The 18,917-nt window shown below is 35.1% G+C and overlaps 1 protein-coding gene across 1 annotated transcript in view; it reads left to right on the top strand.

Moving 5' to 3' along the window:
• Positions 1-2,225: 2,225 nt before the first annotated feature.
• LOC150095793 (PRKR-interacting protein 1 homolog) overlaps positions 2,226-18,917 on the top strand; it is an 86,152-nt gene continuing 69,460 nt past the window's right edge. Inside the window, exons 1-3 of the mRNA XM_090410165.1 lie at positions 2,226-2,428; positions 8,472-8,550; positions 17,707-17,807. Of these exons, the coding sequence (XP_090266291.1) occupies positions 2,267-2,428; positions 8,472-8,550; positions 17,707-17,807 (342 nt within the window). The 5' untranslated portion in view covers positions 2,226-2,266. The remainder of the gene's footprint in view (positions 2,429-8,471; positions 8,551-17,706; positions 17,808-18,917) is intronic.

An 18,917-nucleotide genomic window follows, 5' to 3' on the forward strand; every position in this document is an offset into this window, starting at 1 on the left:
TTCCTTTCAATGTCGCAGCCTGTTGAGGTCTTCTACGGATTTTATTTCGATTGGTTTTGCGTCTTGTGTCTTTCTAAGGAATATTTTGCTGTCTCTCATCCATATAAACTGGTACTTTTTTTCTATTTTTACTTTCCTTGCTTGGTAGAATATTTTCTGGTAATATGGAGTTAGGTATTCGGACAAGTATATTGGGGTATTGTCGTGGTCTCCTTTCAGATCCTTGACTACTGGTTTTTTTAATTCTGCTATTTCTTACCAGAGTCGCACTACGACAACAGTAGGACGGGAATTATTTTCTCTTTTTCTTTTTTGTGGTAACCGATGCACTAACTGGATGTCTTTTGATTCAATGGGAGAGCCAATTTTTTGGCTTAGTTGTATTACGATGTCTCTTAGATGTTCCGTAGCAATTTCTGGGAGACCAGCTATGAGGAGATCATTTTTTCACTGCTGTTGGTTTAAGAGTTCGTACTGTTGCTTTAGAGAGTTAGTTCTTGTCGTAGTTACGTTGTCTGTCTCTTTAATTAAATTATGCTGTCTTTCCGTTAGCTCTTCAACGCAATTTTTAATTTCTCTAACGGTCTGCAATACACCTTCTACCGAGTTATTATTAAATTTAATAAATTCCTCATATTGGTTGAATTTTTCTGTAATTTGTGCGGTATGTTTTTGAAATATTTCTTCAACAAAATCGATTAAACAGTCTTTTAGGTTTGTAATCTAGTTTCAAGTAATGCATTTAAAGTTGGTTCACCTGGGTTTCCGTTGTTGTTTTCTTTGTTTTCAATTCCCTCTGCTGTTGATAGCTGTTTACAGTCTGCGCTTGTTTTCTGCATTTGCCGTTTTCCGCCTGCGGTCGAAGGCGACATTCCTTTGTTGTCTCTGCAATGGGGACACTTCTGCTCGTCACGATTCTTGTTTGATTTTCGCTGCCAAGTAGCCTCGGAGAATCCTGAACATAAAAAATGCATGTTTCTCTGGCATTTCCTACTTTAATAATAATAATAATAATAATAATAAAATATCGACAAATTAGTCAATCTTTGTTGCAGTCAAGTAGGTACTTTCACCTCGTAAATATGGACTTTTAACCCATTAACTCATTAAATCGATCATAGATATCACACTATTACAAATAATACTGCGAATGTTAGGATTAGGTCTCAACTATGAGATAAAGGCAGTTATTTGTCGCCAAATTCTCCGCTTCTCTCTCTCTCCTGAAGATCCTGAATTCATTGATAGTCTAAGCTCAAAATGGTAGGCTTGAAGGATGGAAAGTAGTTGTCAGTCAACCTATCATAAAATATTAGGTATGGATAAAAAAGGCTCTGCCTACTCCCTTTTGGGAGACAAAATGCATTATACGATTTTTTTTATTTCTTTATACTGTCTTAATATTTTATTTTGGAAGGGATTTTTCTCCAGAAAACTGGAGGTTTTCATCTCGCAGTCAGGCAAACGAGCCAGAATAAATCACGTTATTTAAATATTAACTATGAAGTATAGTTGTAGGGTTAATCATCTTATTCTAAAGTTATGGTCATGAAATATAAGGATACTCGGAAGGTCTTGGGCATTTAAAAGCCTATTAGAACAACAGATGATGATGACGATTTATTGTTCAATGGCTCTGTTTATTCCCACTCTCATTATATGTTCCTTGTCTGGAAATTCAGTCTTTGTTTTTAAATGACCACATAGAATACTTATTATTATTATTATTATTATTATTATTATTATTATTATTATCTTTCTGTATACAAATAATTAGTTCAATAATGCAATATAATTGGCTTTAGAGCGAAATAATTTATGTACTCATGCCATATTAAACCGTTTTTAAGCAGGATGTGATATAAGTTTGTTCTGACCTTTGAACAGTATTTTCTGTCCCCTTTGCTGAGTACATTTTAGGATATTTATACCGAGGCCGAAGTCTTCGTAATGAGGCTCTAAGCTGTATCCTCCCTAGCTTATGCTTAAATCTGTCCCTGGCTGAAAGTAGATCATCACTAGCAATCAAAAGTCTCTGAAGTAGAGAGTATCGGTCTATATGACATACATTTTTTTTTTCCGATTCTAATATTTTTAATCATAGATTAACTGAACACATGCATAGATGGCGCTTTTATAATGTTGGTTGTTATTCTCTGTATTCATGATTAAAAGTTCAGTAATTTTTTTCTTGGTATAGAGAAGGTTTTTTTTTTTTTTTTTTGTCTTGAAGTTAATGAATTGTTTCATTGTTTTCTGAATCGACATGCAGGAGTCAGTAAATCGCCTTCTTCCAAATAATAATAACGACGATGGTAAAAGTGATGAATCAGGTGAGAAGGACAAAATAAAGGGACAGACTGTTGTTATACCAAAAAGTGCGCTAGATCTCCAAAGGATAAAACTTGAACGTTTGATGCAAAATCCTGTATGTAACATTTTATTTTATTTTTTATATATACAGTATATATATGTGTGTAGAAATGTATCCTGTATGTAACATTTTATATATATATATATATAACGTGACTTATAGGAACCTAAGATATGATAATTAATAGCATAAAACGGATTTACCTTATTAAGGTATCAATTTACAAAAAATTGACGTGCGTGAATTATCACGAGAGCGCCAATACTGGACAGTGGCAATATGTGCGTCAGAAAGATTGTAGCTGATGTTGTTTATATGGGATGAATCAAGGGATATTTCTTTAGATTCGATTATCTTTCTTTCTTTTTTTTAATGCTATATATATATATATATATATATATATATATATAGTATTAAAATGTTGAAAATTGGAAATTAATGCTCGATTTAATACCCATTGTAATTTTACTAGCTGAAGTCGAGCATTACCTTGTAAGACAGTTAATGGAAATTTAGTTTAATCCTTTATCCAAGTGTAAGCAAACAAAGTTGCCTGAAGTATCTTCAGGACTGAGGCAACTCGTAATAAAGGTGGCCCAAGGTCTCATTACTCCTTGTCTTAGTATCTCCCATAATGCAAAGCACATCTCCTTGCGGACATGTATAATGCTATTTATTAAGAGAAGGGCCACTACCCAGACCGGTTTTGACCTTTATTGTGGTCTTGTCAGTGGGAGCCAGACCCAGAGGTGGTGATACCAAGGATCATCATCATCACGAACCATGGGCTCACTGCCTGTTGATGTCTGATGCCTGTTTCACTATCTTCTTCCACCTCTCTTTGTCCAGTGCACAGTGTCACAGTTTTTGTACACCCATTCCACACCAGTCTTTTATATCATCTATCCATTCTCTGTATGGGCTACCTCTTCTGTTTAAACCATCCAAAATACCAAACATAAATGTCTTTATCTTCCGGTCCTCACTCATTCTACAGATGCGTCCAAATAATTGCAGCTTCCATTTTATAATCTTCTGCATTAGATTCTGTTTTGGTTGTATCTTCTGATAGAGCTCTTCATTGGTGATTTTCTGTACCCATCCTATTCTTAGAATCTTCTAACAAGTTCTTTCAAATGCCAAAATTCTTTTTCTTGATTCTTTATTTATTACCCACGTTTCAGATCTGTACAGTACACTGCTGAAGATGCATGTTTCCAGTACTCTTAGTTTTGTTTGCAGACTGATCAAAATGATCAGTCTGCAAACAAAATTAAACAAACCAAGGATGCAGGACATTAATGGCACAGAGGGTGAAGCTTGATGCTTTTATATTCTCTGTTGTCTGTTTCGGAAGCAGTGATGGGAGAGATTTGTGAGCTGTTTTAGGTCGCCCTGAGGGAGCAGAGGTGGTTATGTGTCATCAATGGGTGTTAGGATGGCTTTTATGTTTCCAGTGGTCATTACCGTCATAGTTTATGATTTGCTGTATTAATTGGTTTGGATACTTGGACGCCTTTTGTGAAGTATTTTTCTGCTAGGGAGTGTATCATGAAGAGATGTGGGTATTTATGTTCCAGTGGATCTGGGCATTCCTGACGAACCACGGGGCATCCAGGATCATCCATAGCCACTTGTTTTGTAGTCTTTGTAAATTGAGGATGTTTGTCTTGGAGGTATGGCTCCAGGCTGGGGAGGCATATGTAATTGTGGGACAGATCACTGTCTTGTAGAGTAGAATTTTGTTTCTTGTGTTTAGTGATACCAAGGTGGAAGCAATGGAGAAGTCATCTTTACCTATACGAGTTGCCAAAAGGTGTCTCACCTTATTATTAAATTACTCTGGATTTAGAGAAAGATGTTGGAAGTTTTTTCCCACTTGGTTAGACTATAATAAATTTAGTTTAATCCTTTATCCAAGTGTAAGCAAACAAATTTTGCGCCTGAAGTATCTTCAGGACTGAGGCAACTTGTGGTAAAGGTGAACCAAGCTCTCATCACTCCTTGTCTTAGTATCTCCCATAATGCAAAGCACATCTCCTTGCAGACATGTATAATGCTATGCATTAAGGGAAGGGCCACTACCTGGATTCCACCTTGGTATTACCACCTCTGGGTCTGGCTCCCACTGATGAAACCTCAATAAAGGTCGAAACTGGTCTGGGTAGTGGCCCTTCCCTTAATACATAGCATTATGCATGTCTGCAAGGAGATGTGTTTTGCATTATGGGAGATACTAAGGAGTGATGAGAGCTTGGTCCACCTTTACCATGAGTTGCATCAGTCTTGAAGATACTTCAGGCGCATCTTTGTTTGCTTACACTTGGATAAAGGATTAAACTAAATTTATTATAGTCTAACCAAATGGCTCTTTCTGTTTATTTTTCCACTATTAGTCCATTTGACTTCACTGATATCAGCAATGTCAATTTTCATTGCTTCAAGTTCTTGTATAAGGTTATCTAACTTCCCAGCTTCATATAAGGTCCTTATATTCCAAGATGCAAGCCTTAAGAGAAAACCAAGAATGTTCTCGTAAGGCTTGCAACTTGTAATGTAAGGACGTTATATGAAGCTGGGAAGTTAGATAACCTTATGCAAGAACTTGAAGCAATGAAAATTGACATTGCTGGTATCAGTGAAGTCAAATGGACTAATAGTGGAAAAATAAACAGAAAGAGCCATTCAATTATATACTCATGTGTAGACAGTCATCGGAATGGAGTAGCATTTGTAATAAAAGATAAGATTGTGCAATCCTTACTTGGATTTTGGCCTATATGTGACAGGATAATTGCACTAAAAATTGCAGCTCGACCTTTTAATATTTTAATTGTCTAAATATATGCACCAACTTCTGATTACCCTGACGAAGGTGTAGAATATTTCTATGAAGACATTCCAAATGCACTAAACAATGCTAAATCAGATGAGATAACTATCGTTATGGGAGATCTAAATGCTAAAGTAGGCTCAGAGAAGATCTCTTTCTGCATGGGAAACCAGGGCCTGGAACATAGAAATCCAAGAGGAGAAAGATTAATACAGTTCTATGAAGAAAACAATCTGTTAATAGCAAATACTTTATTTAGCCATCCTCCTAGAAGACTTTACACATGGAAAAGTCCTGGAGACTGCTGTAGGAACCAGATTGACTATATAATGATTAAAAAAAAGATTCTGGAATAACAGCTTGCAAGCCAAAACATACCCAGGGGCTGATATTGGATCAGACCACAACCTTGTGGTCATTAAAGTAGCAATAAAATTAAAGAAAACAATGAAACCTCTAAACATAGAAAAATATGATCTTGGCTCCCTTAAAAATCAAGAAATACAAGATAAATTTTTAAAGGAACTGGCACAATTCACTGCTGTTAATGTTCCTGATCCCACAAGTATCCTTACCCTAAAGATGAGATTGAGGATAGATGGCAGAAATTTAAAGAGGGCATAAAAATGGCAGTAAAACAAACAATTCCCAAATTTGAGAAGAAAATGAGTAAACCCTGGATGAATGACAAGATACTGAAAATGATGGAGGAAAGAAAGAAACACAAAAGTTGTCCTGAATAAAAGAATTTAAACAAGAATATCAGGAAAGAATGTAGGATTGCAAAAGAACTATGGCTCAACAACAAATGCAAGGAAATTGAACTTCTGGACAAAAAGCACAAAACCAGAGAACGTCATGAAAAAAGTTAGGGAGCTAACTAACAAATCTTGCAAAAGGGTAGGCTCTCATTAAAGATACCAGTGGAAACATCCTAATGGAGAAAGTCAAAATAAGGGATAGATATGGGTAGAGTATTCAAAGGAACTCTACAATCATGATAGAATAGATAAGCCAATGCAAGAAGATTTGGAGGGCCTACTATTCTTACCTGGGAAGTAATAGATGCCATTAGGAAACTGAAATCAGGAAAAGCTCCAGGAATGGATAGAATTATGGCAGAATATCTAAAGGCTGTGGATGATAAGGCTATAAGATCACTGACTGACATATGTAACAAAATATACGAAACTGGACACCTGCCAAAAGATTTTAAGCACTCAACGTTCCTACCAGTACCTAAAAAATTGAAGACAAATGTGAAGAATATAGAACAATCACTGATCAGTCAGATAGCAAAAGTTATGTTATATATCATCCTAGAAAGAAATAAACATAAAATCAAAATGGAAATTAATGAAACACAATCTGGTTTTCAGGAAAATAAAGGAACTAGAGAAGGACTCTTCCATTAGAACTATTATGGAAAGATATCTGGAGAAGCAGAAAGAAGTCTATTTATGTTTTATTGACTACACAAAGGCCTTTGACAATATACAACATGAACAACTAATCAAATGCATCAAAAATTTAGGAGTAGATGGTAAAGATACCAGATTACTGCCAAATCTATATTGGGAGCAAACTGCTTTAATAAAAATATCAGGAGAAATCTCAGAGAAATTCCCAGTAAAGAAGGGTGTCAGACAAGGCTGTGTTCTTTCTCCTATATTGTTTAACCTCTATACTGAAAATATCTTTCAGCAATTAGAAGAATTAAAGGAGTCAGCATAGAAGGCAGGAATATAAACAACCTAAAATATGCAGATGATACAATACTGCTAATGAAAATAAAAAAAGATCTTCAAAACCCACTAGAAGAGATGCTGAAGCTAAGTGAGAAATATGGACTTAATTTCAACTTCAAAAAAACCAAAACTATGCTGCTAACAAGAGAAAAAGGGAAAATACCCAATATAAATATTAAGATCAGAGGAAATACTTTAGATCAAGTAGAGAGTTATATATATTTGGGTCAACTAATTACAGAGAATGGAAAGTGTGATAAGGAAATATTAAGAAGAATAGAAATTGCTGGATCAATCTTCATTAGCATGAAAAACATTCAGACCTCAAGGGAAATTCACACCAAAACAAGAATTAGGCTGTCCAAATGCTATGTATGGTCAACACTGCTGTATGGAGCAGAAACCTAGACAATATCAAAATATTGTGAAAATAAACTAAAAGCCTTTGAGATGTGGATCCTCAAAAGAGTTCTTAGAGTCCCATGGACTGCCAAAAAAAACTAATTTAGAAATATTAGAGATGATTGGAGAAGATAGGAATCTGTTGAATACCATTAAGAAAAGGAAAACCATCTACCTTGGTCACATACTAAGGCATGAATCCCTACAAAAAACACTTCTAGCAGGAATGATACAAGGAAAAAGAAGAAGAGGAAGACAAAGAACAGATTGGATGGGAAATATTAAGGACTGGATCTTTTTGTCCTATGAAGAATGTAAAAGAGAAGCACAAAACCATACATGTGGAAGCTCATGGTAGTCAACCTCCTGGAAGGAGATGACATCTGACAAGACAAGAACCAAGTGGAAAAAAATTTCTAACAGTTAATGGAAATTATAACAAGTAGGATAATAATACAGTCTAGGAAGCATCCAGAAGCATCTGCAACAGCAGATTACTTTAGGATGTTATTCCGATGTGCTCCATTGGATACAGGGAAACATGTACTTCATGTGCAGAGGCTTAGGAAGGTTGATGGAAACATATTGAACATGCTATTTAAAAATGTAATTACAAACTATTTAAAAATACATTCCTCTTCATGTTTTCAGATTTCCAACATCCTGTAGATTCTGCATGGAGTTATGCTTTTTAATGTGCTGAATAAACACTAAAAAAAAACCACTAGGTATTTTAAGATACTGGTGACTAGTGGAGTATCTCAGTGTTTGGCCACTAATTTATTTTGTATATCAGTAACATAAGGAAAGATTAAGAGGGGATATTCATTTGTTTGCTGATGATATAAAACTGGGGAAAGTAGATATCCTGCAGGATAATTTAAGTACATCATCACATTGTTAGCAGCTCAGGATGATAAAGTAGGTTATACAATTGCAAAATTCTGATTTAAGATCCTTTCAGTAGTTGTGTTGAAAAAACTTAACAACACAGGTGTAGGGAGAAAAACTAGTGTTGAAGTCTGTTATTTCACTATCCTAGATTTTGCATTTTACAACACATAATTTTATATTAATTTAAACTTTTAATATTGAATATCTCATCTCTTTCCAGGATAAACCTGTTATTATTTGTGAGGGTCCCAAAACCAAAAAGCCTTCAGCACCTCCTGAATTTGTACGAAATGTTATGGGTAAGTTTTATGCAGTATAGTGTGTGATAAGCATCGTAAATATTTTTTAATGTGGAAAAACAAAAAAAAAATGGATTTATTAGGATGCTTCTTATTTTTGAAGTTTAGCTTTTTTCTATGAGCCAGCCTTTCATTTTTTTTATATATAATAAGTAAAAAATAAAGTAAAATTTTTAACAAATTTATTGAATGTTTAGAGGTCATGGTGGCATATTAAAGTTTGCCTATCGAAATTGCATAATAAGTGAACCACAATGTGTATATAAAACATACAGGGTGACCCATAAGCCATGAAGGGGTTTAAAATAAGTGTTTCATAACAAATAAAAAAATTTCCACGTTCTGTATTTCATTATAACAACAACAACAAAAAATAATAATAAATAAAAGTTATTAAATGTTTAAACCCTTCAAAGAAAAAGAAAAGGCCAAAAAGTGAAATTTAAAGCAGATCTCCATTTAACCATTCACTGTGATTACAAAATCTGGAGGATATTTCAGGGAAAGAAATTGTTGACTACTTTCTGATTCTCATTTCAAGCAAATCAGTTCAACTGCTTGGTGTTTTGAAACTTCTGGTTGGAACAGTCGAACGGATATCGCAAGCAGTTTTTGACACAGCAGTTGAATGAGATATCTGTAACAAGGTTAAATGCACGTGCTTTGATACTACCTTCACCAATGCTTTGTCGATAAATGGAGCCTACATCTATTTTTAAATGTGGACAAAGTCCTGTTTTGGTTGTCTTACCATCACCATATTCTTGAAATAGTTCTGGAATCCATAGTACTGCTCTTGAACCCTCCACAGACTGAGAAATACTTCTGTTCAAGAGGTTTCAAATATTGTGGGCAGCATTGGTCCATTCTGGCTTATAAACTAGTGTGATGATGGCCTTTACCAAGAGATAGCTGCAACAACTACACATAATGGCCACTGAATTAGAAACTTTTATGCAGATGTATGTATGCACTTACACAGTGTATATGCAAATATGTAAATATACTTGGTCACGTGCATCACCATGTGTTGTAGGCAACTATTTAAGAATACTGCTTTTTAGTAATCGGCAACAGTGTTAATCGCAATGGGAAAAACAAAGGATCTTTGGGAGTTTGATAAAGGACTTATCGTGGGTGCCTGTCTTGTTGGAGCCACGATTTTGAAAAGAGCAGAGCTGACTGGTTTCTTAAAAGTTGATATATTCTGGGTGCTTAATCAGTGGGAAAATAAACCACATTGCTTGCTTGTCTAAGAGACATAACTGTGGTCCTAAGACAGTCTGTCAGCAAAGATATCGGCATCATCTGTATGGACAAACTTCATGCATGCAGTAATTGAAGCATTTAATAAAGACTGTTCCTGACCCATATCTCATTGAACTATGTGCAGGAAATTGAAGAGGATCAGTATTGGCATTTGCATGCTTATACAATACATTAAATAAAAGTTTCTAATTCAGTCGATGGTATATGCATTTCAACCTTGAGATGATTATTGGGAACTCTTTGAGTTCCCAATAATCATCTCAAGGTTGGGGAACTTTGACTATTATTTTCTGGGGAAGTTCTAGCTAAAGAAAAACTTCAGAACTCCTGTCAGACTTCACCATGCCAAGTGGATGGTGAATGCCATTTACACTCTGCAGATCTGGATGTTCAGGAATCAGTTCAAATTAATGAAGAAGGAATCTTGAACATCTGCATATTAACTGCTAGGTTTCTTGGAGCCAGGTCCCTTAAGCCTGGTTCCAAGCTCCATCTGCTGTGTCTTCCCTTAGAAATGACCTGTAGTTCCTGAAGGACATTTACCTGTACATAGAAGTAAATAATGAAGTTGCAAATGCTGAACTTTGAAAGTGCCTAGGGTGCCTTTCAGAGGGATTCATCACATTTACTATTTTGATGGCAAAATATCTTTTGAGACAAAACACAAAATTGTTGAAGCTTTGAAGATGTCTGCAGAAGACAATCTAGTAAAACCAGTCATACTTGCTACAGTAGACCCAGAAGTAACCATTTCTGTACAACTGGAAAACTTCATAACATCAAACATTTGGTGGTTATTCTCTATCACCGGATTCACACGGATTTCCTAAACAAGGATGCTCCTAACTTGAATGAAGATGAGTTATTTCAGTCAATAAAAAAAATACCATTTGTGGCATAGACCTGTCAACTACAGTGCAAAACACCTCTCAGCTACATGCAGAGAGAGGTGTGGCCCTGATGGTTGAATGCAACAAACTGCACACTAATGATGAAAACCAAAAACAGTTTCTCTGTTGTCATAAGTAACTACAGGAAGAAATACTCTGTAGTTACTTATGACAGCAAAGTAACTACAAGACCCTGACTGCAAGAAAGCAATGCTGCTGAAATAACAGCAAATTTAAGCATTTGAAAACTTTGTATTAATCAGTTTGAATAATAATATTTCAGTTTGTCATTTCCTCTATAACTGAAGTTAATGTTCATGTGAAAAAAGTAAATGTTAAAAATTACTCATTAAATAAAAAAAAAATGAGAAAATTCACTTTGGGCACCAAAGTACATTTTTAAAATTAAAAAAACAACAATGAATTACATAATTTTATTGGGAGTTATATTAAAAACTAATATAATTGATTGTTACAACTCCTAAATGCACTAAATAATTTCAAAATTTCAGTTTTTTTTTCTTATTATGAAAACAATGAGCTGGTGCCTCCTGTGAAATTCAAAACATTTAAAATTTTCTATTTTCTACCCCCCCCCCTCCTTCCCCAAATTTACATATTCAGCATGATAATGAAGTACCATGTGATATCAGCACATATAGCTACTATAAATGGGCACTCCTATCCTCTGTACATAATCAGTAAATGTTTGCCAGTAATGGGGAAACATGGTGCCATAAGCCAATTTGACTGTGGGCAGATAGTTGGGGGCCCAGAGGGCAGGTGGGTCCCAACTATCTGCCCGCAGTCAGATTGGTTAACGACACGTGACTGACCAAGGTGAGTCCTGCTGGATGTCTGTTCATGGTTAATCCTGTCCTGGTACACCCTTGATACAGTAGTATGAGAACAACCAACAAGTGCAGCTGTTTCCAAAAATACTGGATCAAGGGTGTACCAGGACTGGATTAACCATGAACAGACATCCAACAGAAGGGCTCGCACCGGTCAGCCATGCGTGGTTGAACCTAGAGGATGAGCGTTGGATGTCACGACTGGCATCTCAGCAATGACATGCAACAATCACACAGCTTATTCACCAGTACAACACCGAGGCAGTTTGACCAATTTTCACATGCACCATACCTTGCTTCAACTGGGATTCCACATCTGGAGACCAAGGGCACCCATGATGACAGCCAGGCATCACAAACAATGCCTCGCATGGGCCAAGGAATGTCAATAATGGACTCTCAACAGATGGTCATCTGGAGCGATGAGTCCTGTTTCCTGCTACACTATGCTGATGACCGGGTTCGCATTTGATGTAAACAGCATGAAACCCTATCCCCTCATTGCACAGTTGGGATTCAACAGGCAGGTAGAGGTAGTGTTATGGGGAGCTTTTTCCTGGCATGCCCTTGGTCTGTTGGTTATCATCCCCTAAACATCGAATGGTAAATGTCTGTTAGCTGATCATCTCCATCCATATCTGCAGGAGGTCTACCCTGACCATAGTGCCATCTTTCAGCAGGACAACACATCTTGTCATTGGGCTCGTACAACTGCTGAATGGTTGGAGGAACACAACAATGAATTTGCCACATTGCTTTGTCCCCCCAAGCTCCTCCTGACTTAACCCAATGGATCATGTGGGATACACTAGATTGGGATCTGAGAATTGCTGTTCCTCTTCCACAGAATGAGCGTGAACTGACAGAGTTTCTGCAGTGGAAATGGGTCGAGTTATGCATGGAGGATGTTCGACACCTTTTGGAATCTGTTCCTAGGTGTCTGCACAGAACCAACTCATTATTAGGCGGTTTTCCTAATGCTAAGCTAACTCAGTGTATGTAAGCTTTCTTTTTCAGAGTAGTGCTAGGTTATCAATGTTATTGTTCATTTTGCATACATAATGATATTCCATGCCTTTTATGCCAAAGCCTTTAACCATGTGTGGTTACATTAGGTAGAGTACATACTTCTTTTTTTTTTTTTTTGCTTTGAATTTTGAATGTAACCTCTATGGTGTGCTTATGGCAATTCGTATATGCAGATCAGTGACTGATGTAATCTTTCACATTTCCTTTACATATTAGCCTTAGTGGACTGTTGGAGCCCAGATAACTTCTTAGAAGTCTAATTAATTAATCAGGCAACGAATCTCATTTGCATAACTTGTTATGTATGTCATGTGTATTCTCTGTCCAGTTTGTCTAGATTTGCTGAATGGCAAACCTGAATTTCCAGGAAATGCCCACCTTTGTATGACATTGGCTAATTCACCTAACAGTATTAACTGAGCAATGGATACGCATATGTTGTATGTTATATAACTGTAATTAGTTGAACCTGAAAATTATTAAAAGTAGTTTTTATTTTTGTACTAATGAAGACTTTTTTTTGTATGATTCCCCCATCCCCACATGAAAGAGTTGTAAACTTACAGTACATTCGTACCATGGATGAAGTAAGGATTTTTGTTCTGTTTTTATTAATTTTATATACAATGGTACCTTGGTTTGCGAGCATAATTCGTAATCCAAAGCACTCGTATATCAAAGCAAATTTCCCCATAAGAAATAATGGAAACTCAGATGATTCGTTCCAAAACTCAAAAATATTCATATAAAAATGATTAATACAAAATACATATACCTTCGTATACCTTATATATGTATACCTTTTTATATTTTTATTATGTATTTAAATGTAATACTGTATACATAAAGTAATCGAATTTATTAATTGCATTACAATTACATGTTACAGTAATTGTATTGGGTAGGATGACTTTCATTGTCACTAACGAAATCACTGCTATCTGTTGACTCTTTTTATTTTTGTGCAACTTTAACAAGGAACCTATCCAATGACACTTGCTTTTGCCTCCTTTTGAGGATTTAACGGAAATATGACATTGCATTGTCGTTAAACAGATTCATCGTTCGCACTGCCACAGCCTTACACTGGTGGTGCTTTTCTACAAAATTTTGCACTGTTTCCCACATTTTACACACCTAGTTGCTTCTCGTTTATCCACACCAAAAGCAACTTTTCTACATCTTCCAGAATACATGGCCGTTGCTTTGATACTCTCGTGACTCCTTTTGCTACATCTAGCCCCCTTAGATCTTCTTTAATACTGTGCAAATCGTTGACGTAGACTTCTTATAAAATCTTGCGATGGCAGCCACTTGCATACCTTATTCATGCTTCCTGATGATTTCCTTCTTAACTTCCACCGTAATCTTCTTCTTCTTCTTACTGCCTTCCTTTTCAATCCTTTTCTTCATTGGGACCATTGTCGTAGTACAGTTAATAAAGAACAGTCATTACATTTGGACACAAAATAAAAAAATGCTTGACACACACTCGTATTGCAAGACCTCGCTCGTTTATCAAGTTAAAATTTATTAAAAATTTTTGCTCGTCTTACAAAACACTCGCAATCCAAGGTACCACTGTATACATATTTGTATTTTTACTTATTTTTTAAATAGTCCGGAAATCCTGCTTTAGGGACCAAACATGGAACATTTTCAAGCTTTTGATAGGCAGGATGGTGGACTCGCACCAGACCCATGGTGGGATTCAAACCCACAGCCTATTGGTTGGAGAGCAGATGTGCTAACCACTTGCTCAAACCAGGACAGCAGAAGTTATTAAGGTATCTGTAGTTGAGTCCTGATCATAGAATCTGCAAAACTAGTTGAATAGTTAAAAATAAAATTACAGGATCACTTACTGCTTCATTATCCTTAAAGTATGCTTAATTTGCAGATGAATACAGACTATTGTCCTTTGTTAAATTTCATTTTATCCCACCCTCACCTATATGTTGACATAGAGTTTTTGTATTTATCTCACATTTCCTCCATATATAAATATGTGCTTAGTAAATAACATGAAATGGATTTACTTACATATAAATTTTAATTAGTATAATATTTTTGCCCTAGTATCAAGGGCATCTTTGGCATGACTTTCAAATTAAATGACAGAAACCGGTTATATTCAACAGAATGACATGTGCGATCTGTAGGTACACAATGTAGAGCATCATGGTCTAATTATATTAAGGTTCTAGTAAAATTAATTTTAACAAGATTTTAAAAAATACATAAATAAAATAAATTAATATAGTTATTTCTTCACAACATCCAGAATTATTTCCCATAAGAAGGATAATTTAAGTCTCTCATTTCTATTTAGATTCAGTTGATGTAGCAAGGTTCTCACAACTCTCTTTGTATAAACGTTCCAAGAGATTATTACTTTTTTGAAGAACCTTAACCAGTTTCTGTTCTTGTTGTATAATTTGAAAGTCATACTAAAGATGCCCTTGATACTAGGGCAAAAATATTATACTAATTAAAAAATATATATAAGATAAATCCGTTTTACTTTATTTATTAATTATCATATCTTATGTTCCTATATGTCATGTTATAATATGTTCTGTATGCCGGCTTGGAGCAGATATGCTAACTGAGTTGTTAGCATATCTGCTCTCCAGCTAAAAGGCTGTGTGTTCAAATCCTGTCGTGGGCATGGATGTTTGTGATTGTCTGTGAAAATACTAGTGGTGGGTGATAGATGGCGTTGGTGTAGATGATGATGAGTAGGTGTGGTTCATTGTAGTTGGTGGATTGAATGGTGAAAAAGAGCTGTAGAGTAGGTGCCCTTTCTCAGTGAGTCCTTGGACTCCCTGGAGGTGTCATGCAGTAGTAATAATAATAATATATCAGGGAAATAGAACCTGAATGTTAGCCTTCACTTTCTGGAGATTAATTAGAGAGAAATTAGATGGTTACAGATGAAAAGTAGTGGATTTTGGTTTTGTGCAATAATTAAAAATATATGCAAGAATAAAGAGCGTCTTTTCCTGTGTGTTTTTAAATCCCACATCTCCCAATCAAAATAATTTTAATTGATATAAGCACATATTCTTTGTTGGAATTAATAAGGCACTGATTATCAGTCATTTCTGAGGTGTATGAATGATGTAACTTTATTACTTACCTAACCTAGGTTTATATTTCTTCGTCTTTAAATGATATCATCAGGCATTATTAACAATTCTAGACAACATTCCTAAAATGAAATTGTTCTTTTGGTTGGTTTTAAAGTACACATTTCTAAATTGTTCAGTTTTCATGTACTTTTACAGATCTATTGGAAGAGATGCTGAAGGAGGATATATATGTATGTCAGGACATAATAGAGATTTAACTGTTTCAGTTTACTTACCTTATTTTTACTGCAGTATGATTATAAGCAAGTTGAATAGATCAATATTAAAATTACAAAAAATTATTTCTGAATGAGCTTTCTTCTTACATTGAAATGTTCAGTACATCACTGCTGGCATTTTCTGTTCTTTCTTAATAACCATGCTGTACTGAAGATGATTAATAAAATTGGTTGAAAATTTTGCTTGTATATGAGTAGTATGTAACTTGTGTATAAGTAGAACTGGTTTAATCTTTATTAAATTTCGATGCATTTAATAGCATGAGATCATTGTTGAAAGCAAAAATTGAAAGATATTTTTTCTTCACACAGTTGGTTGTCTGAAGAAAAAACACATGACCTCAGTGAAAAGAAAATATTTATTTAATAAACTAGTTTTGAGTATTCCAAAACATCATCAGCATATAAAATTAAGAATAATGGGAAATTTAAAAACAACTGCAATCTGTAAAAATTATCTTTTTTTTAATGCAGTCACCTATGTACTAGGAACTCTTAGGAACTTCAAAAGAGTGTGTGTGTGGGGGGGGAAAGACAGTTGTTTTATGCAATTTATTATTTCATTTTCCAAAGTTTGGAAGCAAATGCTCATATTTATAAAGCAATTCAGTATTATTGGAAGAGAACAGTATGTTGCACCCTTCAATCAGAAAAGGCTTAAGTTCAGTTCTTTATAGAGAAATCTTTATATGGCCTTTTTCAATTGAAAGCAAGTTAGCCGATCTTACAGAGGTAGCAGGGTTTTTTCCTCCCAGAAACTTGGGTTTTACATCCCGCATACAGACTGGCTTTCACGACAGGAAAGCCAGTCTGTATGCGGGATGTAAATTTCACATGCAATTTACAGCCAAAAAATACTGGTGGCAGGCAATAGATGCCATTGGTGGATGATAGAGATGAAGAGTTGTGGAATAGGTGCCTTCCCTTGATAAGTCCTTGAACTCCTTGGAGGTGTCACGAAATAATAATAATATTATCCCAAAGGATTTTGTGGCTGTTTTCAACTCCATGTTGAGTCATTCCAGATTCATCATGGAGTTGACATTCCTGTTATGAAGTTTTATCAGCTGAATATAACATTGATTCTTAGAGTTGGCGACTGAGTCGATGACTTTTCGACCAAAGTATAACCAGTTGCAAGTTTTGTAGATACAAATTGGCCAAAAGAATACAATTTATAGTCAAAATACTATTGGTGGATAGTGGATGATGTTGTGTGTAGATGGTGGATAGTGCTTTTGTGTGTGTTGAATGAGGATTAAGTGGTGGAGAGTGCCCTCCTGTGATGAGTTGGGACTCCTTAGAGATGTCACAATAATAATACATAAAAACTGCTTCTCTCCTGCAAACTGTTCATCCTGAAAACAAGCTTTTCATCATATATGCAATTAATCTGATTTCTAAAACATCTTCCCCCCCCCCCCCCTTGCATGTATGTGGGACTTGTGCTACATAAGTTTTGTAACCTCTTTTTTGTAAGATATTTAAATAAATGCATATTCTAAGTTACACAAGCTATTCAATTGCAAATATGTATTATCAAAGCTGTATAATAGTAGCTGCTTAGATGTCCTCATTTTATTCACTTGGTGAGAACTGAATATTTTATTCTTAAGTTGAAGAAACATTATTTAATTTTTCTATAATGTGGTGTTTTAGATTTTTCATAAATGTAAACATTTTTACCAATATCTTTAATTTTCCTGTGTAAAGAATAGAATTGAATTTACTTATTTTTTAGGTTCTAGTGCTGGAGCTGGTAGTGGAGAGTTTCATGTATATAGGCATCTCAGAAGAAAAGAATATGCCCGACAGAAACATATAGATGGAATTGCAAGTAAAGTTAGTATTTTTAAATTGAATAGACAAATATAATCTTAGCTGTTTTGTCAAATAGATCACAACAAAACAGCTAAGAATATATATATTCATATTTTTTATATACTGACTGAGATCCGAGAATTAGAACAAACAATTAAATTTATTAAATACGCAACATGTTTCATTGAAGTGGCCGACTTCTTCAGGCGTGAGAGAACATAGAAAGCCAATAAAAACACTATAAAGAAACATTGAGTCACTAAAACTATAAATTTGACTATAAACCACAGTTAACTTTGAACTGGAGCTACAGTCCGTGTTAAAGTTCTATTGTTAGACACCTGTGCGCCTGTGGCTTCACGAGTGCACCAATATCTGACAGCAGAGCTGAACGAGTCCAGTAAATTGTAACTGAGGTTACTGTTACAGCGAATATATATGCATGTATATATATATATTCGCTGTACAAAATTACTTAGAAAATAAATTCAACAGAATTTTTACTACTATGTTTGGAGAAATGAAAGATGCCTTGTTTGGTGAACAAGGCATCTTTCAGAGAATGTGTGTGTGGTGTATACACACATCAATAGCATTGTGTGTCCATTTCAGTTGGGTGTGGCGTGTGCTGTCATGTGGCTTATGCAACCGCATTACACAATTCATGTCAATTTGATCATATGATTGCATTTTTCTCGACGTATGAAAGTTTTAAGTGCATAGTACAGCAGCGCTTATCTTAATTAGTCCATAGTGATTAATTGTACGATAACTTTGAATACTTTAATTTATCAATTAATTGTAACCAAATCTGCATATAGTAGGGGACAATGTGTTTGATTTAAGATATATTAGAAAACAATTATGGAGGAGAATGTTATATTTGGTTAGTATATTCGAATTACTCAAAGGTGTAATTTGGAAGAGGAGGATGAGACTTCCTCCTTTGAATACAATCTGCAAAAGCTTTTGTCCTTATTTGTAATTTACCATTATAAATAAGGGCAAAAAAGTTATAAATTATTTATAAAAAATTATATATTAAAAACTTGTCTATATCGGTGTCCTAAAACACATGAGTTCCCACTTCATGCATGCAAAACAGATGAAACTCAGAAAACAAGAACAGCA

This window comes from Typopeltis vanoorti, chromosome 20 (assembly GCF_054136105.1).
Source record: "Typopeltis vanoorti isolate ZY-2024b chromosome 20, IOZ_Tvanoo_1.0, whole genome shotgun sequence".
In the NCBI taxonomy this organism is placed as follows: Eukaryota; Metazoa; Arthropoda; class Arachnida; order Uropygi; family Thelyphonidae; genus Typopeltis; species Typopeltis vanoorti.